This window comes from Piliocolobus tephrosceles, chromosome 20 (genome assembly GCF_002776525.5).
Source record: "Piliocolobus tephrosceles isolate RC106 chromosome 20, ASM277652v3, whole genome shotgun sequence".
Classification (NCBI taxonomy): domain Eukaryota; kingdom Metazoa; phylum Chordata; class Mammalia; order Primates; family Cercopithecidae; genus Piliocolobus; species Piliocolobus tephrosceles.
Genome location: NC_045453.1, coordinates 48,297,345 through 48,319,609, shown reverse-complemented (window position 1 = coordinate 48,319,609; position 22,265 = coordinate 48,297,345). Strand labels below are relative to the sequence as shown.

The window sequence follows — 22,265 nt, the reverse complement described above, 5'->3', positions numbered from 1 at the left end:
TGCTGTGCTACCGGCTCAGCTGGCTGTGAGAAAGCACCACTGTGACTTTTTCCTCTGCTTCATATTAGTGTCAGCTGAGAATAATTTTTTATCCTATTCACTTCCTGTGAAAAGGGATGATTTGGCCTTAGCATAAGACAATTTTAAGAAACCTAATTGGAAGCAAAATTGCTCTCTTATTGCAAGAGAGTTTTCACATATCCAAATGCCAATGGTGACAGCTTTGCAGTATTTCTCTGCTTTTAATAATATAATTTTAGGGGAAAAATAGTAAGAGACATTGCAATGCAATGCAAATACCACCTGCCATTGCTTTTCCCACCACTGGTATCTTACGTTCCTTATTCATGTGATGCCAGCAAGCGAGACATGGAAACTTGAGGAAAAGGGAGAGGATCCTGCCATGTATCTGTTTTGTTTTGGTTTGGTTTTTCATTCTTATGTGCTAATGATTGTAGTAAAGATCTGAAGTTTATGGTAGTCATCAATGTGGTATTTTAGTAGAGAAATCACATGAGCCTTAGATACATACATAACTAATTTTGCTTGTAAACTCATTGAGACATGGGTCACATCTCTGATTAGTTCAGTCAAGATCTCAGCAATGAATGAATGAAGCCAGACCAAGCAACTGGTTTCTTGAGTAAAACTGTATATTTCAAAGAACTGTTCTGGTGCCATGGAGACAGAGCTGTAGAAAAATTCCTATGGTTTGCTGAACCAGGGACCTTGATAATAATGGGGAAAATAAATTCCTGGAAATGATCTCTAACCAAAGACTGACCCTAACATCAGTATAGTTTGAAATGTCACCTACTTGATATTCTGCTCCTTGCTGCCTATGTGCACAAACACGCAGCTAAAGCAAACCTGATGAATAACAGAGGACAGGGACCGGGTATGTGCTTATTTTTATTTGGGTTCTATACCTTGAATGGCAGCTCGATTCCATAGTAGAAGCGCCATTGGATACATCTTCTCTTTTTCAAGAATGTTAGCCTTTTCTAAAAAAAGGAGACATTCCGTTAGGAAGGCTTAAAATGCCTCTGTAGTAAAGTCATATATGCATATGTATGACTGGGGGATTGCAGAGAATTTTAACTTATCTTACTAGATTCCAAAATGAATGCTGAATTGCTTTGAGCCACTTCATATCCCATTTCTGCAAGCAGTGCATACTGAACAAGAGAAGAATCTATATCACCATCCTTATAGGCAAAGTAGGCTGTCAGGAATTTCTCAGCCCAGTGGCCTAGTTCACAGACACCTTTATAAAGCTGTATATAGGAAGAGAAATCAAGCAGACTAGTTAGCTAGTATGCTTCACCTCAGGCAAATGAGAAATGAAATCAGTCTTCAGCTCCTACGGGCTGGTCAGGGAAGGATTTTAGGTCTATATTTTGCAAATTATTTAGGGTAAAGAGTTAATACCTTTTATAGGCGCAAAGATCAGAAGTGTTTGGGTTTGTTTGTTTTGTTTTTGTCTCGAGGGAAACTTCCTCAGCCTTATTTTAAATTTGTATAATAAACTTTCCTGACTTGGAGGCTATATGGAAGAATAAGAATGTATCGCTTGTATGTCTGCGTGCGTGTGTGTGTGTGTGTGTGTGTGTGTGTGTGTGTTTTAAAGGGACTTTCTGAGCACTGCGGCTCTGCGAGGGCAAGTTATAAGGCCACAGCTGATGTGAAAAGGAGAGAATGAAGGGAAGACAGCGCTGGAGGGTGTAGGTGACATAACGGTGAGGGAAGTGTGCAGAGCCCTAGGGGACAAATGTCAACTTAGCTGAATAGCCCTTATGTAACCAAAAGAGGTTAGCCATACATAATTCATTAGGAAGTTGGCAAAGGAGCAAATCTAAAGATAGATCATTAGCTGGCAGCTTTTGAAATGAGCTTCAGAGGGGCCAGATTGCAACATAGAGTATTTATGCTGGTGCAGCAGACGTGTTTAATAAATCAATGAAGGACATTAAGGTCCTAAAAGCATTCTTTTGGAAAGCGCATCACTGGCTCAGACTGAAAGAATTCACTTTCTCAGCTGTCATCCAAATCATCAAAAACCAAAGGATGCTGCTTTCTGGGAAGAAGTGGGCTACATTTTCTAGGCTAAATCTAGCCTTTTGTTTCCCAAGTAGCAACTCCCTATCCCACTAGAAATGCCAAATTGCCCTGGTGATTTGATTGAATGCTGAAACAGAGCTCCTTAACTGCATATTGAGGTGAGCTCTGAACTTGATGAAAAGCCAAATGTCAGAGAGAGGAGAGATCTTTTCTCTGTCTCCCCCAACCTGAGTTACATCACTGCTTTTCCCCTGTGACAAATGTCAGTATTCACATTGTCAACTGGAAGAAAAGAGGTAATATTTATAAAATCAAAGACACCAACAATTTAAGAACAGTATTACCTCCTCTGTGTCATATATGACAAGTGCTTTAAAAACAGCCTCATATTGTATTTACCTCCACAGCAGTTCTGCATGATCTTACTACTCCTGTTCCTGTTGCATACATCTCGGCCAGATAATAAATGGCGAGGGGCTGCCCACTCTGAGATGCCAAGTAAAAATATTTGAAGGCAAGTTTATAATCCTTCCATATTCCAGAGCCAGCTGAAAATTAAAATCGTTTTAAGCCATCCCTTATTGACTTTATTTTTTATATTATAATCACCAGATATAATAGTCATAGTGATGCCTGCTATTTAAGTACGATGGGAAAAGCCAACCAAAAGTCAAGCTACTTTAAATCCACTATTTTTGAAGGTGGGGGTGAACACTGAGTTTGGTTCTAAGTAAGAATATGGAAATTTATATTCTTGAGCCATTCTGGAAAAAAAAATTGAGAAAGAAGGACTACTTAGTCTTGTGAAAGTATCTCCCCACTATGGCATAACTAAAGTTAATGCAAAGGAAACCAAGTGATGGTCTCTGAGGACCCGAAGCCCCACCATGATGCATCTCGCCATCTTTGTCATCCTTCCATATCAGGGCACCCATATAGCTTCTCCCAGCCACAACTGTGGCATATGCAGCAGGTAAATCCCAGCTCCAAGAAGCCGAACTCTCACCAAACTCCTGCTTAGAGCAGGAATAGGCATTTGAAGCTAGATCAGAGAACCAGCAGACGCCCAGCAGCCAAAATTCTTGTCCTGGCTCTCTCATTAGTTCTTTTGTGAGTTAGGCACTTTATTTGCAAAAGTGAAGGCTTTCCTTAGATGGTCTTTAAGTTATCTTCCAGCTCTAACACTGGAGCCTTTAGAAGCAGTACCATGTAGCGATTAAGAGCAAAAGCTCTGGAGGCAAATAGCTTGAGTTTGAATTCCAGCTCCACGACTGTGTGATCTTGGGCAAGATGCCCAACCACAACATTGGCTTAGTTTGCTCATCTGTCCACTGTGGGATACCCCGTAGATGTGTTGAGAGGGTCAAATGAGTTAAAACATACAAAGACTTAATATACATTAGCCATGACTATTTTTCTTATTCTAGAAACTTGGGAAATCTGGTAGATCCCGAGCCAAGAACTTGGAATGAACTAAAAGAACAAGGCCATCTTAGGCAACCTCAACCCCCCAAGATAGTACAAAACAGGTGCTCCTGCTGGGCCACTGTGGAAAATGCCAGTGACCCCTTGACTGGATGTGACCTCCTTGATGATGCGGTCTGCTGCTGCCCTGGCTCTGCCTCTGACATGAAGGACTTGGTGGGGATACTCAGCTGTGTTCAGATGTCCTGCTGTTTATCTTGGCCACTTCCTCTCTCACTCCCCACAGAGATTATTACAAACTTTCATGGCTTTCTGAGACCTCCTAGCCAACCACTCGACTTTTGCTCACAGAAGTCAACTTTGTACCTACTAGATCATTGAAGAAAACTTCACATCGTCTTTCCTCACTCGCCTCTCTCCCCATCCCATTCCCCCATACTTAGATTCGCATCATCCTTTCCACCCTCCCTCCAGTCTTTGAGGCTGAGCAATCCTGCGTATCTATCAAGGTTAAAGAGGCTTTCACTGCTCTGCGCCCAATCAGGTGCTAATACCACCAACGTTTTTCAGAGTCTCTTTCCATCAGTTATAATTATGCTCAGGTCTCTTGCCATCTTAAAAGTAACACCTTCTGGGTCCTTAGTCCCCCTGATGCTGAGTTCCTTCTCTCTCTTTCCCTTTAAGGTCACGCTGCTTGCAAGAATACTTTTATTTCTCAACTTCCTGATCTTAAATTCATGCCATTGTCATCCGGCTTCCACCCCAAGCAGTCCAATGACCTCACCCACATTTTCTGTATTGCCAAGTCTTATAGATATTTCATTCTTTCTTACTTGTTTTTGTTTTTGTTTTGTTTTGTTTTTTTTTGAGATGGAGTCTTGCTCTGTTGCCCATATTGGAGTGCAGTGGTGTGATCTTGGCCCACTGCAACCTCCACCTCTTGGGTTCAAGCGATTCTTCTGCCTCAGCCTCCTGAGTAGCTGGGACTACAGGCGCCCCTCACCACACCAGCCTAATTTTTGTATTTTTAGTAGAGACGGGGTTTCACCATATTGGCCAGGCTGGTCTCGAACTCCTGACCTCGTGATCCACCCGCCTTGGCCTCCCAAAGTGCTAGGATTACAAGGGTGAGCCACCATGCCTGGCCTCTTGTTTTTTAAACCATGCTTCTCACTGCATTTCACAGGGGTGCTTATTCATTTACTCTTCCTTGAAAGTTCTTCCCTTGACTCCATGAAGATATATATATATATACATATTTTTTCCTGTATTCTGATATATATATATATATATATATTTTTTTTTTTTTTTTCCCTATTCCGCTGAACTTGCCTTTCCATTCTTCTCAGTGATGTACTTCCCCTGCCTACCCTTCAATACAGAATGGAGGATCACTAGTTATCTACCATGGTCCACTGCTCTTTCCTTTCACCCTCTTGCTCCTTTCCTTTTGCAACTTCAACTACTCTTAACTAACAGCTGTGTGCTGATGCCTCTCCAACCTTCTCTGTAAGTTTGACCTTTCTTGTGAGTTTCATACTTGCTTCTGGGGATGTGCATGGGATATCGCTAGCACCTCCAACTTAACCTTGTCAGAGGTGAGCTTCCTGACTCTGCACCTCCTTGTCTCCTCTCCCAACTGGTGTACTTTTCTTTAGTCTTTTTCAAATTCTTATTTAATTTGTTGCCTAAATGTTCTGTCTAAACCACTCACACCAACCCTTTGATGTTTGTTGTAAAAGGAGCAGTCTTAATAGTGCATATGTCATTCTAAATAAAGCAGCCGTATTTATGGCACTTACAGTAGTACATGAAGCCTAACTGGAACTGTGCATCGGGCCACCCTTTCTCCGCAGCTTTCTGAAAGTATTTAAGTGCTTCGGCATAATTCTGCAGATAATTACACTCTATTACTTAAAGGCACAAATAAAACTCCATGGAAACAATTGCCTTCCACTTTTTAGAAAGAGTATAGACAGTACCCTATGTGATTTATTCTAATTAAAATAGTATCAGAAACAATATATATTTTATTTCATTATTATATTAGACTCTATTAGGAACTAATGTCTCATTTTCATCATAATTATGTCTTTTTCTACATTGACAGTACATTTTGTCAGTACATTTGGGGGAAGTTCACTTAAAAGACTAAGAAGATAAATTTCTCCATCAATAAAGTCCTCAGAGGAGAGATGATTTCTAAGGTTACTTAGAATCTATGATTCTAAGATATAATTAGAATTACTATTCTTGTCACAAGCTTGTTCTTCAGTGTCTCTTTGGCAGATATTTCACTGGATTATTTTATTCTCTATTATCTGATATAACAGTTTGGCAAACCAGATAATAGAGATGAATTCTTTTAAACTAATGAATGACCATGAATTTTACCCTGTAAATTGCTACAAATGAAAAGATAATAAAATAATTTAACTTACCACGGGAACTCCTTTTCCATAAAAGTAAAGAAGACCAAGCCCATGAAGGCCAATTGCATTGCCCTAGAAGAGTTTTAAAAAGCCAAGTAAAGTCCCAGAAGAATTCATGATAAGGAAAATTACTGCAAAATTATTCAAAATATTTGACATGCACCCAGTAAGAGATTAATCAAGGCAGTTGACCGGTTATTCTGACCCACTCTAGTTTCTCCTTTTATACTTTCATAAACCCTTCTGGCTAGAAAAAGGAAGAGGGAAACAAAAGTCAAATCTCCCCTCCATTCTTGTATTCAACACTTATTTAGGACTTGCTTTGTGTATGATTCCATAGTAGGCACTGGGCAGAGGTAGGAGGTGAAAGGTAAAAGATGAAGAAGCTATAATCGCTGCCTTGGAGAATTCACACACTAGTGGGCTCTGAGCCATATCAAAGGGGAGGGGCAGGTCAGACCTCTTAAGAGTTCTGTCAAATGTGGTAAGTCCTAAAGTTGAAATAGATTGAGGCCAGGCGTGGTGGCTCACGCCTGTAATCCCAGCACTTTGGGAGACTGAGATGAGGGGATCACCTGAGGTCAGGAGTTTGAGACCAGCCTGGCCAACGTGGCGAAATCCCGTTTCCACTAAAAATGTAAAAATTAGCCGGTCGTGGTGGCAGATGCCTGCAATCCCAGCTACTTGGGAAGCTGAGGCAGGAGAACCCCTTGAACCTATGGGGCGGAGGTTGCAGTGAGTCGAGATTGCACCACTTCACTCCAGCCTGGGCAAAAGAGCAAAACGCTGCCTGAAAAAAAAAAAAAAAGAAAGAAAGGAAAAAAGGAAAAAAGAAGTAGATTGAGAGTGTTGCAGACACCTAGAAGAGGGACACTCTAGTGCCTGATTGAGACTAGGAACTGAAGAAGATCGAATTGTCAGGAGTAGGGGTGGTGACATTTGAGCTAGGTCTTAAAGGATGTGTAGGAGTTTTCCAGAAGGGAGAAGTCTATCCAGACACTTGTTACCTACTCAGGTCTAAGGAGGTTGACATAAATGGCCAAATCACATTTTAGAGACTCTGTGGATTTCAGTCCAGCCACTACAGATAGTAAAGCATTGTTGGTATATTTCTTTTTTTTAAATTTTTTTTTGAGACGGAGTTTCGCTCTGTCGCCCAGGCTGGAGTGCAGTGGCGCAATCTCAGCTCACTGCAAGCTCTGCCTCCCGGGTTTACGCCATTCTCCTGCCTCAGCCTCCCGAGTAGCTGGGATTACAGGCGCCCGCCATCTCGCCCGGCTAGTTTTTTGTATTTTTTAGTAGAGACGGGGTTTCACCGTGTAGGCCAGGATGGTCTCGATCTCCTGACCTGGTGATCCACCCGTCTCGGCCTCCCAAAGTGCTGGGATTACAGGCTTGAGCCACCGCACCCGGCCAGTATATTTCTTTATTCAGATTTATTGCTTATAACATCCCTGATGTTTCCTTTTCCACTTGATGCTAAATTAATTGCCATTTATTTTCCGATTAATATTCTGAATACTCTAAGGAAGGGAGTATTTCGCACATTTAGTATTCAGCACATGTTCAAATATATAGATATTTAGCATATCAATTTTGGATGAAGAATGAACTTTGAAAGTGACTTTCTCAAGGAGAAAACTCTTTCTTTCCATCTCCTATCATGCATTTCACCCTCTAGTGACTACAGTAAGAAACTGCGATTGACCACCTGACTTTCTTTCTTTTTTTTTTTTTTTTGAGACGGAGTCTCACTCTGTTGCCCAGGCTGGAGTGCAGTGAGGTGATCTTGGCTCACTGCAACCTGTGCCTCGGGGGTTCAAACTATTCTCCTGCCTCAGCCTCCTGAGTAACTGGGATTACAGGTGCGGGCCATCACGCCCAGCTAATTTTTTGTATTTTTAATAGAGACGGGGTTTCATCATGTTGGCCAGGTGGGTCTCAAACTCTTAGCCTGGAGTGATCTGCCCATCTCGGCCTCCCAAAGTGTTGGGATTACAGGTGTGAGCCACCGCGCCCTGCTGACTAACTGACTTTCATTCAGCAGATCTGTAGGTATGTTTTACAGGTTTCTAGTATTTCTGCAGGAACTTATGTTCTAATAGAAAGCTCTCCAAATTTCTTCTTACCACCTATATTTAGTTATTGTAGATGCAGCCGGAGTAACCCTTAGTAACGCAGGAATAGCACATAAATAGAGAAGGCATATTTCAAAAATGGTTTCAAGACTCCAAATTTTGAGCCTATCGTATGAGAGGATCTGCTATTGTAAGAGTTCTTAAGGACAGTACATCCGTATTTAAAACAGATGGTATAATTCTGCTCTCTTCTTCCCTCTTCTCTCCTGGTCACATCTCTTGTGGTTCTGAGAGTCTTGGGTTGCTCTGCTCTGGAAGTAGTACGGCTCAGTGTGATGAATATGGCAAAGTCTAGTGAGTCTGTCTTCTTCTAATTAGCCTCGTTTAGATGTCATCTTGAATTGTAGTTCCTATAATCCCCATGCATCATGGGAGAGACCTGGTGGGAGGTAATTGAATCCTGGGGGCGGTTACCCCCGTGCTGCTGTTCTTGTGATAGTGAGTAAGTTCTCATGCGATCTGATGGCTTTATAAGGGGCTTTTCCCTCTTTTGCTTAGCACTTCTCCTTGCTGCTGCCATGTGAAGAAGTACGTGGTTGCTTTCCCTTCTGCCATGATTGTATGTTTTCTGAGGCCTCCCCAGCAATGCTGAAATGTGAGCCAATTAAACCTCTTCCCTTTATAAATTACCCAGTCTCAGGTATGTCTTTATTAGCAATGTGAGAATGGACTAATACAGAAGGGAAGGAAACAGATGAAAGGAGGGAAGGAAGAAGGGAGAGAGAAAGGAGAAAGGTTAAAATAGCAGGGACAAATTACTTTCTCCTCTAAGGGAGTCCCTGGGACCCCAGGGGCTCAGTGAATTACCCATCACTGTTTAAGGCCCAGCATACGTATTTAGAACTTGTCAGGTGAGGAGTGGCCAGTTCAGATACCTGCAGGAACCATGCCAGTGATATAAGAAATAAAATATGCCGGGTGGTGGAGACAGTGGTGCAGATGGAGACACATAGAGTCCCTGCCCTGCGTGAAGGCAGCAGCAGCTCTCAGCTCCTCTGCTCCAGATGAAAAAGCAGTCTTGTTTCATTAGCGTTTGTCATTTTCTTTTCTTTTCTTTTTCTTTTTTCGTTTCTTTTCTTTTTTTTAAAGACAGACTCTTGCTCTGTCACCCATGCTGGAGTGCTGTGGAATGATCTCAACTCACTGCAACCTTTGCCTCCTGGGTTTAAGTGAGTTTCATGCCTCAGCCTCCCAAGTAGCTGGGATTACAGGCATTCGCCCCCATGCCCAGCTAATTCTGTACTTTCTGTAGACATAGGGTTTCACCATGTTGACCAGGCTGGTCTTGAACTCCTGACCTCAAGTGATCCACCAGCCTCAGCCTTCCAAAGTGCTGGGATTTAGAGGTGTCAGCCACCATGCCTGGCTAGCTTTTGCCATTTTCAAGAGAAGCTGGATGTTTAGATTTGGATGTCAAGTTTACTGATTTATTTATTTTATTTATTTATTTTTTGAGACAGAGTCTTGCTCTGTTGCCAGGCTGGAGTGTAGTGGCAGGATCTCAGCTCACTGCAACCTCTGCCTCCCAGGTTTAATCGATTCTCCTGCCTCAGCCTTCCGAGTAGCTGGGACAACAGGCACATGCCACCACACCCAGCTAACTAGAGTTTCACCATGTTGGCCAGGATGGTCTCAATCTCTTGACCTGGTGATCCGCCCACCTCGGCCTCCCAAAGTGTTGGGATTACAGGCGTGAGCCACCATGCCCGGCCAGTTCACTGATTTTTAAAACACTTTCTGGCCCAGAAAAACCATATGTATAGCCAACCCCTCTAGTATACACCTGCTGTTTTAGGGTGTAATGCTGTTGCTTAGGTTAACTGACATGAAGTCAGGGAGCAAATAGGCCTTTCTTTGGCAAATATTTAATAAACCCCTGCTCTAGACCCCTTTATTTAATAACCCCTTGGCAGGACCTTTGCCCTCCTCTAGTTGAGGACACATGGCTTTTGGACAGGAAGGGAGAAGCAACAGGTAGGAACCAGTTAAATCCCAGCAGCAGGAGTGAATGCAGGGTAAGTTCAGAAGAGGAAAGAGATGATGTAAGCCAGTAAGGGCAGGGGCAGCTCTGTGGATGGAGGGAGGACTGGGCTGTGCTCTGGGGGATAAGTAGGACTTAGAATAAGAGACTCTGGGAAGGGGAGGCAGATGACAAAAGTGTGGAAATGGGGATGGGCCTGACGTGTTCAGGGGCGCAAGAGAGAACTGGAGGAATGTGGTCCAACATGGGCACAATGTCACATTCAGTCACTGTGCTTGTTTCTAAGTAAACAAGACAAAAGAAGTTGTAAAATCTGTAGCTCTGTGTCGTGGTATTGATATCATTTAAAAACAAATTTACAAAGCAGTTTTAAACAAAGTAGTAAGAGTGAGAAATCTCATAAATTGTCCAGGCACTGATCAAGAAGTATGTGGCCATCTCTACCCAATGCCATTTAGAATAATTACCTTAATTGTAAGTTCAGATTTCCTTTGTAAAGGAAAGCAGCTCGGGTTCAGCGCACCAGAGACCCAGATCACTGCTGGTTGGTTCCACAAGCCTGAATAGCTTGGAAGCTGAGTTAATTTACACTCCCTTCTCCCTGGCATTATTCTTATGAGCTGACAAATCAGGGTTATTTGCCAGATTATAAGAGATTTTCCTTGTTACTCCTTTTCAGTCTGCTTTTCCTTGTCATCCTAATCTAACGGTACTTCAGATAACTGCCTTGCTGAGCAACAATTTCATATAAATTACAAGAGAGAGAAGCCGAGTACTAGCCTTCTCAGTAATTTACACCACAATAGCAGCAGCTCCGAGGTGCTAGTCACTTATAAATAGGCTCATAGAGCAGTGTGTGGGTTTTTAAAAACTGGGAACGGTTGAAATGATTCCTGATTTGAGCACAGCTTTACTGCCAGTGCTACAGTATGGAACTGTAAGACAACAAAATGCTTCCTACTGTGCAGGGATAGAAAGTTTACCAAGGCCATTCGCCAAGAGCAGGCCGATGGGTGTTGGGATGAGGCCATCTTTTATGCATGAAAGGGATTCAGAGGAGTCTACTAAGTCTTATCTGACAGATACCAGCCTCACGGAGCCCAGGAACAAAGGCAGAGACTTCAATACAGGAGGCATATTATACCATTTCGCTCGTCCCTCATACAGCTAATTCATTCTGTCTGGAATGTGCGCCGAAGTTCACTCTACCTTACTGGCCCCACACTGCAAAAGATAATAGCGCGCTTACTATGCATCAGGCACTGCTTTAAGTACTTCACAATATGAGGCACAGCCTCCTGAGCAGCTGGGACTACAGGTGTGTGCCAGCACGCCGGGCTAATTTTTGTACTTTTTGTAGAGATGGGGTTTCACCATGTTGCCCAGGCTGGTCTCAAACTCTTGAGCTCAAGCAATCTGCCTGTTTCAGCCTCCCAAAGTGTTGGGATTACAAGCGCGAGCCACTGTGCCTGGCAGGCAAATATTCTTAAAATCCCATTTTACAGATGGAGAAATTGAGGCACAGAGAGGCTAAGCAACTTGCTCATGTTCACACATTTAGTCAGTTTCAAGGCTGGCATTCGAGCCAGGAATTCTGTCTCCAGATCCCTATTCTCAGTCTCCTTGCCCTAGCCTCCTCCCTGACAAGCTCCCACCTTGGCCAGAGGGAGCTCTGGCCAACAGAGGGATTTTCCCTTCCTCTGTCCTCATTTCTTTTGTTTCCTGTTCCTAAGCTAGATGGCCTCATCTATTGCATAAGGGAGAGGGGAAAGCTGAACTTCTGTCTGGTTTCCTCCTGGCCTCTGCTAGGGCAGCACAAGCCACTGCCATTTTTCATTTTCCAAGAAGACAAGTCGTAGCTTCCCTTACTGTCATTGCATACTCCCATCACCAATATTATACTTCTCCAGGACACAGAACTCCTTACTGGCCCATTATCTGGGCTTGGGACTTTGAAGTCCATTCTTTGGCACCAGTCTGCGTGTAATAAAAGCAATTTGTGTGTATGCGTTTACAGCAGTGCATTAAGGACATACCTTACTGGCTGCCGTGGAAAAGTACTTGAAGGCAGTAGCATTATTTTGCGGTGCAGCAGCATTCCCCTCTAAATACATCTAGGAAGAAAAATGAAAAGAGGATAGAAAAAAAATAATTTGAGGGTAATGCAAATATTTTTAAATGAAATAGAGGTAAGAGTGGTACAACACATTGAATGTAGTAAATGCCACTGAATTGTATACTTTAGAGTGGTCAATTTTGTGTTATTTACATATTTACATTTTACCTCGATTTAAAACAACAAGAAAAAGTAAGAGTACCATTTATTACAGATTTCTGGAGTGATCCTGCCTGAGGGCAAAGAAATGGACCCTGTTTGTGTTTTCTCTCTCTCTTTTGTTTTGCATCTACATTTACTGTGTGTTGCACTTAGGAAGCAGGACATTTGTCCCTATGGTTACTAATGCAAATCGGCCGCAGGGAGCCAAGGGTGGCACACAGGGGAGTGAATAGTCTTTAAAGGAGAGAGAAGAGCATGCATTTCCAGAGGAACCCTCCACCAGGCTACTCTGCAGTCACAGGAGGCCTCCCATCAGAGGTGGCATAAGGATAGCTCTGGTCAGTCTGGAGCTGATTCACACTCCAGCAGTAGAGGAGAGAAGGGCCTGATTGGGCTCAGACCTGTACCCGTCTCCAGCACTCAACCAACCTGGATCTCCTCTTACATACTGGGGAGTGGGGTGGTCATAGGCTCATAGCTACGCTCAGAGGAGGAGCCCTGGGCCAGGTGCACTTTTTTATTTTATTTTTTATTTTTGGAGACGGAGTCTCCCTCTGTTGCCCAGGCTGGAGAGCAGTGGCGTGATCTCGGCTTACTGCACCCTCTGCCTACCGCGTTCAACCGATTCTCCTGTCTCAGCCTCCCAAGTAGCTGGGATTACAGGCACCCGCCACCACGCCCAGCTAATTTTTGTAGTTTTAGTAGAGACGGGGTTTCACCATGTTGGTCAGGCTGGTCTTGAACTTCTGACCTCAAGCAATCCACCGGCCTCCGCCTCCCAAAGTGCTGGGATTACAGGCGGGAGCCACCGCGCCTGGCCCAGGTGCACTTTTAAGGTTGCTTTTGGTGCCCCAGATAAATGCTGCTGTTATATGGGGCTTCTTCCCAAACCGTCACCTCAAGAATACCACCCTCAGGTTGCAGCCAAATGCCCCATTCAGCTGCTTCCGTCAGAGAGGCCTGCTGCGCTGTCCCTCTACAATGGGTTCAGTGAGCTGGTATCATTCATTTGTTAGGTTTTTATTTTTTAAATTTAAATTTTAATTATTTTGAGATGAGGATCTTGCCGTGTTGCCCAGGCTGGTCGCCTGTGCTCAAGCGATCTTCCCACCTCGACTTCCCAAGTAGCTGGGACAACAGGCACACGCTGCTAATTTCTTAGGTTTTTAATAAATGAAAACTATGAATCAAGATGAAGCATGTACCTTTCCTATAAATGCCATGGCATTTGCACTCCCGGCCTTTGCTGCCTTTAAGAAGTAGTGTAATGCTTTCTGGAGAGAAAAGGAACAGTGTTATTGCTAGTCACAAAATAAATCCTGCAAAATAGCTTTTTGAGCCACACTTTATTTAATTCAATATGCATTCGAAAAATATCTATGGTTCTTGCCACTGAGCTTAAAAAAATCTGTGAAATGCCCATTTTGTTCAAGGCACTATTCCGACCAAGTGCTTTTTCAACCATAACCTGAGGAGTGGGAGAGTGTCTCCATCTCTTTCTTTCATATCATTTTATAACATGAGGACTTGCTTCTTACATTTGGAAAGCCACGACGGGAATGTAGCTTTGTAGGGAGAGATGAATCCCAGCTGTGAAGCTAAATAGTCCATTATTTTGAAAAGCAGCCTTCTCTGTTGACACTGTGTACTTAATAAGAGGTTTTACTATGGTTGGCAGAATTGGATACACAGTGTCCTCATGTTTATAGGCATAGTAAGACCAGACACACTTGCCCGGCTGCTGAGATTAGGTCTTTATGCAGAAGTGAGCTTTAAGACAATTCCTTCTGACTCAAATTGAAGGAGGCCAGTAAACCCTCTGATTTTTGTCTAGGTCATTACATTAAATGAAGCACTCTGTCTAGAACACATAAGGGCTGACCTTGTCCCTTGCTGCCACACTCCCTAGGCCCATCTTGACCTTCTGGAAAGCCCCTCCTCGGAAACCATATAGAGCAATGAAAGAAATCAGCCTCAAGAATGTGATATGAAACCGCTCTTTTTGTTTGTTTGTTTTTGAGACGGAGTCTCACTCTGTCACCCAGGCTGGAGTGCAGTGGCACAATCTCAGCTCACTGCATCCTCCATCTTCTGGGTTCAAGTGATTCTCCTGCCTCAGCCTCCCGAGTAGCTGGGATTACAGGCGACCCCCACAATGCCCAGCTGTGAAGCCATTCTTTTAAAGTGTCTTGTTAGTAGGATACGACCCTTCTGCTCTTTAAAAAGTCTTGATCAGGTTGATGTGCAAAGATGTTCCTTCTCAAAGAGAAGAGAATGTTTAAGGAAGAACTGCTGGTAGTTATTTGACATGAAAGTTTGCTGTAGGAATGTTGCTAACTTCTTTGTGGACATAAGTACAAATGCTGCCACTGCTGAACCTCATGGCATCATGCATCCATTCATCCATCCAGCTCTCCCAATCTTCATTTACCCTTTCAAACACTTGATTGAAGCCTGCTATATATAGGATAGTATGTTACGTATTATAGGTGATTCATAGATAAACAGAAACATGATTCCTACATTTGCTCCCTAACAATGTTCCTGAGAAAGAGAATACATATAAATAGCAGTAAGATAGTAGGTAATAGGTGGTATAAAATAAACTCCATAAGGAATTAGAAGGAGATAGAATAAAAGACATTGTATCCAGTTCTCCAATAAGTGTTTTGCAAACTTTTTCTTACCTAATCTTCACAATAGCACCATCAGGAGGGTGTTATTAATATCTGATCTTATTACCAACATGTCAGAGTTGTGCAGTTAGTACTGGAGATCAATAAGCAGCTCACCACTCTGTCTCAACAAAGGAGGGCTAAAATGATCGAGGCCTCATGAAAGATGGTGACAAGTCACCAGTACAGAGGCTAGGGGAAGAACCTGAGCAAAGGAATGGGGATGGGAGTGGCCAAGGTGTGTTCAGAAAATAGTAACTACTTCAGCGTGGCTGAAATACAACATCCGAAAGCCAAGACTTACAAAAATACGATGGGACCATTACTATAAACAGTCTTGAATACCAGGCTAAGGATTTTATTATTATTTTTTTAATTAAAAAAATTTTTTTGAGACAGTCTTGCTGTGTCACCCAGGCTGGAGTGTAGTGGTGTGATCTCAGCTCACTGCAACCTCCACCTCCTGGGGTCAAGCAATTCTCCTGCCTCAGCTTCCTGAGTAGCTGGGACTACAGATGTGCGACCACCACAACCGGCTCATTTATATATTTTTAGTAGAGGTGGAGTTTTGCCATGTTTGCCAGGCTGATCTTGAACTCTTGACCTCAGGTGATCCTCCCGTTTCAGCCTCCCAAAGTGCTGGGATTACAGGTGTGAGCCACCACACGCGGCTGTAAGGATTTTATTTTATTTTAAAATAAAAAATACAAAATAGAAGCCACTGAAGATCTATAAATGTTAGGGAATCCTGAAGATAAAATGCCTGGAATCATCTAAGTGTCAGCTGGAGAGGAGAAAGTTATAGCAATGTACGAGTTACTAAATGAGAGAACACTAATATCAAAAATAAAAGTGTATCTCATGAATCTCTCTACTGAGCTGTGACCAAAATATGTCCCCAGGTAACTGTGTAAATTACACAAATCACATTATCTCCTGGGCTTGGTTTCCTTATTCAGATTCTCCTCCTCTGTGCTCTCAGGGCACCTCATCCTGTCCGTATTGTGGCATTCATCCATTGATTTCATTATCTACTTATTTTGTCTCCTCCAATGTTGAATCTTCTGTACTTAGCATAGTGTGGGCTATATGTTAGGTATCAGGAAATGTTTCAGAAATGAATAAATGAATGAATGTCTATCCATCTCTAAAACAAGGCAGCTGGACTTTAATCTTTATGGGCTCTTCTCGCTCTAGTATTATGATTCTGTAAAATCATTTTCAAAGTCCAGTTTAGTAATTTGGCTCTCAAATATCTTATAATAGAGACTTTTGAAAAAAGTTTCATTCTGGGAAATCAGTGAAATTTTAAAAGAAAGTAACTTGTTCTCCAGAAGCAAATATAAATCCTGGAGTTTTCCCCACCCTTAAATATAATGATTTGATAAAGACCTAAAGGAACTGAGACACTGTCTCACACACTGCTCCACTGTCATGGCTTACTTAGCATTTCATTTTCTTTTTTTTCATTTTTAAATTTATATGTCCATAATACTATTGCTTCAATTATATAAATCTTTATTAAACACCACATGAAACTACCACCAAGAAAGCTACCTTGATGGATACACATGAGCCAACCTGAGTTCTTGTTCTTGAAGAGTTAAGATCAAGTATCCATCCATCGATCCATCCGTCCATTGATCCATCCTTCCTTCCTTCCTTCCTTCAAATATTAACTGAGCACCCATCATCATATTTCACAGATTCTAAGATGTACATCTCCTCCCACCTCATTTCAATCAGGACATTTCTTACTGTCAATGGCATATTATAATATATATTGGTAGTTTTTTTTTATTCCTCAGAACATAAAATATTTGTGTGTCTTACAATTGCTGATGTCTTAGTATGAAATATAGTATGCCCCAGATATTATGTTAAGTAAGTAAAGTTTTATTATTTGAACCCATATCTCTCTTTTAAAAAAAAGATCATGATTTTTCACTGACTATAAGCAAATCTGTAGTTTAATCAGTTTGTAACATTTCCCCTAGAATGAAATGCCAAGAAAATCAAGAAAATGTATTGTTCTAAAAATCTTTATGAATACTTTTTTTTCTTTCTTTCTTGAGATGGAGTCTTGCTCTGTCACCAGGCTGGAGTACAGTGGTGTTATCTCAGCTCACTGTAACCTCCGTCTCCTAGGTTCAAGCAATTCTCCTGCCTCAGCCTCCCGAGTAGCTGGGACAACAGGTGTGCGCCACTATGCCCAGCTAATTTTTGTATTTTTAGAAGAGACGGGGTTTCACCATGTTGGCCAAGATGGTTTCAATCTCTTGACCTCGTGATCCGCCCACCTCAGCTTCCCAAAGTGCTGGGATTACAGGCATGAGCCACCGTGCCTGGCCTGAATACTTCTTTAAACTCTGACTCTGTAGATCATCCTGAGAAGAGATGGTATTAGCTCTTTTTAAAAATTTTGTAATGGGTAGCAGGATAGACAAAGCAGTTGCCCTTACAAATTTGATATTATTCCTCTGCTAGGTTTAATTTAATTACGCTTTATCCATTTTAATAATATTCACCCAAACATCCCACTTTCCTAATCCAATTTACTCTGAGCCTGCATATATTTAGAAATGCAAATAAAATTAAAATCTATGTGTAGAAATTTCAAGATAATGTAATCAAGAATTGCATATACAGTATTTTTCAATAATTAAGAATTTGGTCAGGGGGAGGGTAAAAATGTTTTCTGTGATGACAACTCTTGAGAGAGATTAGTTCAACCAAACAATGAGGAAGGAAAAGACAGGCAAGCTAGTTATTTCCAGGTATTTTGAAATTTAATTTTCTGAGCAGTGGACTGGAGCATCATATTTAAGAAGAAGAGTCTTATACTAATAATTCTCTTTGGTGGACTGAAATATTAGCATACTGGCTCAAGTGGTGGTCTTCAGGCTGAGGACTGTACTTAAGAATAAGATATTGTATATTTCAAAATAACTAGAAGAGAGGATTTTGAATAGAACATGACAAAGAAATAACAAGTGTTTGTGGTGATGGATTTGCAGATTACCCTGGTTTGATAATTACATAATGTGTACATCACATTTGCATACATATGTATATATTAATGAATATATTATGTAATGATCAAAACATCACAGTGTATCCCATAAATATGTACAATTATTATGAGTCAATTAAAAAAGAAAATAAAATAAAAAGAAAAGAAAACATTATCCTCTCTGAGGAGGTGAGACTTGGAAAGATGAGAAGTGAGGCATGAAAAGAGCTGCAGTAATAGCCTTTTGGAAACTAGATTTATCTTAGTATCTTCCCTCTCCCTTATGCATCTCCCCTGCCTTCCAAGTTGATTCTGACACAGCTACACTATGGTATGTTACAAGAATGACCGCAGTACTTTGCAGCTCTGCTCATTGAGAGGAGAAGCCCATTTCCCTACCTCTCCAAGCTTGCTGGCCTTGTGATTTGCTTTGGCCAAAAGAATGTGGCAGAAGTGATTTGTCAGTTCTGAGCTCAGGCCTCAAGAGACTTCTCCTCTGCTGTTCTTAGAACCTTTGACTGCCATGTGGAAAGCTTGGGCCAGTTGGCTGGAGCATGAGACCACATGGAGAGGGACCTCAGTCATTCTAGCAGTCACAGAGGAAGCCATCATAAACCAGCCAGCTCTAGCTAATGTTCCAGCGAACTGCAGATGCATGAGCAAGCCCAGCGAAGATTAGCTGAGCCTGGCCCAGATCAGAATTGCTCAGCTGAGGCTAACCAAAATTGCTGACCTGTCAAAATCATGAATTAAATAAATGGTTATTATTGAAAACCACCTAAGTTTGGGACTGTTTAAAATGCAGACAAAGATAACTGATAGATAAGTCAATTTGTCGTAAGGTTTGATATTTCAACTGGAGTCCTCCATTCAAGTTCAGGTTCATTAGGCTGAGAGAAGAAAAAAGGACCACCCTGTGCTTACCCCAGAGAGTACCTGAACCACAAGGATGGTTCTGGAATTAAACTCGTCTTCTTGGGATATCTGGAAGCAGAAGGCCCAACCCACTATCAGAAAGAGCTAAAGGAAACTGAGAGATCATGTCATTTCTTCTTCTTGCTTTATAAATGAGGGAACAGATTTTAGAGGCTGTTTTTTGTTTTGGCCTGGGTCAGATGAAGTTTAATGGAAAGAGCTCAGGTTTTGATTTCTGAAGGCCTGAGTTCAAATTCTGCTTCTTAAACAATCTTATTTCCCAGTTGTGAGCCTTGAAGCAATTTATTTTCTGTCTCCAGCCTCTGCTTCTTATTTGTAAAACAGATGTTATAAAACCTTGTGAATGAGCCCACAGGAGATCCTGGCTGGGCTCCTGGGTGACACTCAGCTGCCTGGCTGCTACACAACAGCTCTAGGATCCTGCCCTGGGATTGCACTTCATCCTCACCTGGAGGCAGCTGCAGCTGCCATCTGGTGACCACAGTGGCTGGAGCTGACTGAAGTACCAACTTTGTGGGATTTTATTGCACTGTACAAAGATTGGTTTGTCTTCCCTACAGCTGAAGCTAGGGTGCCCTCACATCCAAATTTCATGTTTATGGAAAATGAGGAAGCCTTCCTAGTTACACATTCTATGATTAACATGAGAAACTCATTGCAGGCTGAAATCTGACAGAGTAATATTATGAATCCAGATATTCCCATCTAAGAAGCTAAAACTTTGGTTATGATTAAGATGAAAGAAAAATCTATGGATCTTCAACTGAGCTGTCTTGGGGTGAATAGGCTTATTTAAATTCCTACCTATTTTATCACATTTTATGAAATGACTTTGACATTTACCTGATGTTTACTGGACCTCATTTAAAATACAAATTATAGTACCAAAGACAAATTCATAAAATAACACAAAATGAAATGCAAAGTAATAACAGATCACTTTTTTAGGTAATAGCCTTATAAAGTAGTTGTTTCTATCACTTAGCCATTGGGACTATGTTGAAATAGGCTACGTGTTCCTTTGAGACAAGGAGCATGTGTCTCCTATAAATGAAAAGAGCAGAAAACTCATTAAAAAAAAAAAAAATCCAGTTACTTCCCAGGTCTGTGGTGATGTAGGGCCTTGAAACCACTATCAGAATCTAAGCAAGAACTCATCCTATGACCCTGGCATCTTACAGAGGAGGATCCTGTGTAGGTCAAGTTCATTTGTTCATTTGCTTTTTTCTTCACTACAAATTTGAATGGTTAATTAACTTTTTTTTCTTTTTCTTTTTCTTTTCTTTTCTTTTCTTTTTTTTTTTTTTTTTAATGGAGTCTTGCCCTGTCGCCCAGGCTGGAGTGCAGTGGCATGATCTGGGCTCACTGAAACCTCTGTCTCCTGGGTGCAAGTGATTCTCCTGCCTCAGCCTCTCGAGTAGCTGGGATTACAGGCATGTGCCATCACACCTGGCTAATTTTTTGTAATTTTAGTAGAGACGGGGTTTCACCATGTTTGCCAGGATGGACTCAATTCTTCTAACCTTGTAATCCACCCACCTCAGCCTCCCAAAGGGCTGGGATTACAGGCGTGAGTCACTGTGCCTGGCCGGTTAATTAACCTTTTAACCTCACTGGGATAAGGTAAGGCTAAGCAAAATGATTGAAAGGAGCTTTGCAAATGTATAAGGATGTTTAATATATTTTTAATTATATTAAAAGCAGTCTGTCTTCTGATTTAGCCAGATGGGGATGAAGTTGCTTCTCAGGCTCCTTAGCGGTGATCCCCAGGTGGACTCTGCGGCTGGCCTTGGGTTCAGGCTGGCAGGTGTGGATATTCTCTCTCCTAATCCCGGCCCAAGGTGTGTGTGAGTGGGCAGAGACTAGGTTCTCCTGCAACATGGATACTCCCCTGCCTCGATTGCTCCTCAGAAGTCCCTTCCCCTTTGTTCTTGAAGGCAGGTGGGCAAGTGCTCCCTCTGGAGAACTTAGTTCTTCCTAAGAAGCTGGGAAGCATAGTTGACCAAGAAAGCATCAGTGGGCTTTCTGAGCAACTCTTCCACCTCTCCCTCTCCCTGTTTTCACTTCCCTGCCAGCCTCCCTCACTATTACCTTCCCCACCCCATGTGACTGGATCTTGAGATTGACTTACATGGTAATCCTGATCCAGACCTTTCCTCCCAATTAGATGTAATTGTCCAAGAGAGACCTAGGAACGATGAGTTTGGAAATCATTTTAGCAGCAGTATTACTTTAAATAAATAAAACATCTATGTGGTGGTTCTACTGTAGTATGTTGATTGTTGGACGCGTTTGAAATGTCCTGAAAAATTTAGGGAAACATTCCAGACTGTATCATTTATTGGGTAATTGGTTGCTGCTGGACATATGGCTTCTTTAGTGGCTGGAAGCCGGCCTGCCAGGGTACAGAATCACCCAGGCACGTAAACCTAGGGGCTTTAGCTCTTGACCTTCAAAGATTGTGCAAATACTGTCCTGTTCCCAAACGTAGAACCTTTCTGGATTGTCATAGTTTATTCATATTAAAACCAACATTGGGGCCGGGCGCAGTGGCTCACACCTGTAATCCCAACACTTTGGGAGGCCGAGACGGGCAGATCACGAGATCAGGAGATCTAGACCATCCTGGCTAACACAGTGAAACCCCGTCTCTACTAAAAATACAAAAAATTAGCCAGGCACGGTGGTGGGTGCCTGTAGTCCCAGCTACTCGGGAGGCTGAGGCAGGAGAATGGTGTAAACCCGGGAGGCAGAGCTTGCAGTGAGCGGAGATCGCGCCACTGCACTACAGCCTGGGCGACAGAGCGAGACTCCATCTCAAAAAAAAAAAAAAAATTTAATTAATTTTTAAGGAAGAAATGCAAAAACATTGCTATTATTATGGCAACTAGTTCTCCAGTGGGCTACAGGAACTGCAAGTAGCAGGGAACAAAACAGGAGTAGGGCAAGAGGAGGGCGTGTCTCTCCCCTTTCCTATTTAGGATGGGGTGTTGTTCATCCCTCCAGGACTCAGAAAGAATTAAGGCCCTTGTAATTTCCATATTCTAAAAACTCAATCTCATCTGTATACATTACTTGTATCTGAACATCTCCTCTTTCTGCCAAAAATTTATAGTATTGGTATATGTCCCAATCCAAAATCTCACTGTTAGAACTCAGATTTTCAGGTCTTTCTGTTAGTCTCACTTTTTCCACTGGAACACCTTCACTTTTTTCAAAGGTGTCAGCAACTGTGAATAAAAACAAGCCAGAGAATAGCTAGAAAACAGAGGCTGCAAGAGATAACAGTCAATTTAGAGAAAGCACCGTTAGCTTATTGTCTTAAA

The 22,265-nt window shown here is 42.1% G+C and overlaps 1 protein-coding gene across 3 annotated transcripts in view; it reads right to left on the bottom strand.

Annotated features, from left to right (window-relative positions):
* The window catches only part of SEL1L2 (SEL1L2 adaptor subunit of ERAD E3 ligase), a 150,224-nt gene that overhangs the window by 15,529 nt on the left and 112,430 nt on the right, over positions 1–22,265 (bottom strand). The window contains exons 9-17 of one of the 3 annotated variants that reach the window (XM_026456120.2): positions 22,015–22,169; positions 21,071–21,127; positions 13,521–13,589; positions 12,074–12,151; positions 5,928–5,990; positions 5,289–5,376; positions 2,461–2,609; positions 1,112–1,277; positions 930–1,004 (exon numbers count right to left, since the gene is read on the bottom strand). In XM_026456120.2, coding sequence (XP_026311905.1) covers positions 930–1,004; positions 1,112–1,277; positions 2,461–2,609; positions 5,289–5,376; positions 5,928–5,990; positions 12,074–12,151; positions 13,521–13,589; positions 21,071–21,127; positions 22,015–22,169 — 900 coding nt within the window. The remainder of the gene's footprint in view (positions 1–929; positions 1,005–1,111; positions 1,278–2,460; positions 2,610–5,288; positions 5,377–5,927; positions 5,991–12,073; positions 12,152–13,520; positions 13,590–21,070; positions 21,128–22,014; positions 22,170–22,265) is intronic. The other 2 variants (XM_023217830.3, XM_026456121.1) reach the window with 2 other exon arrangements.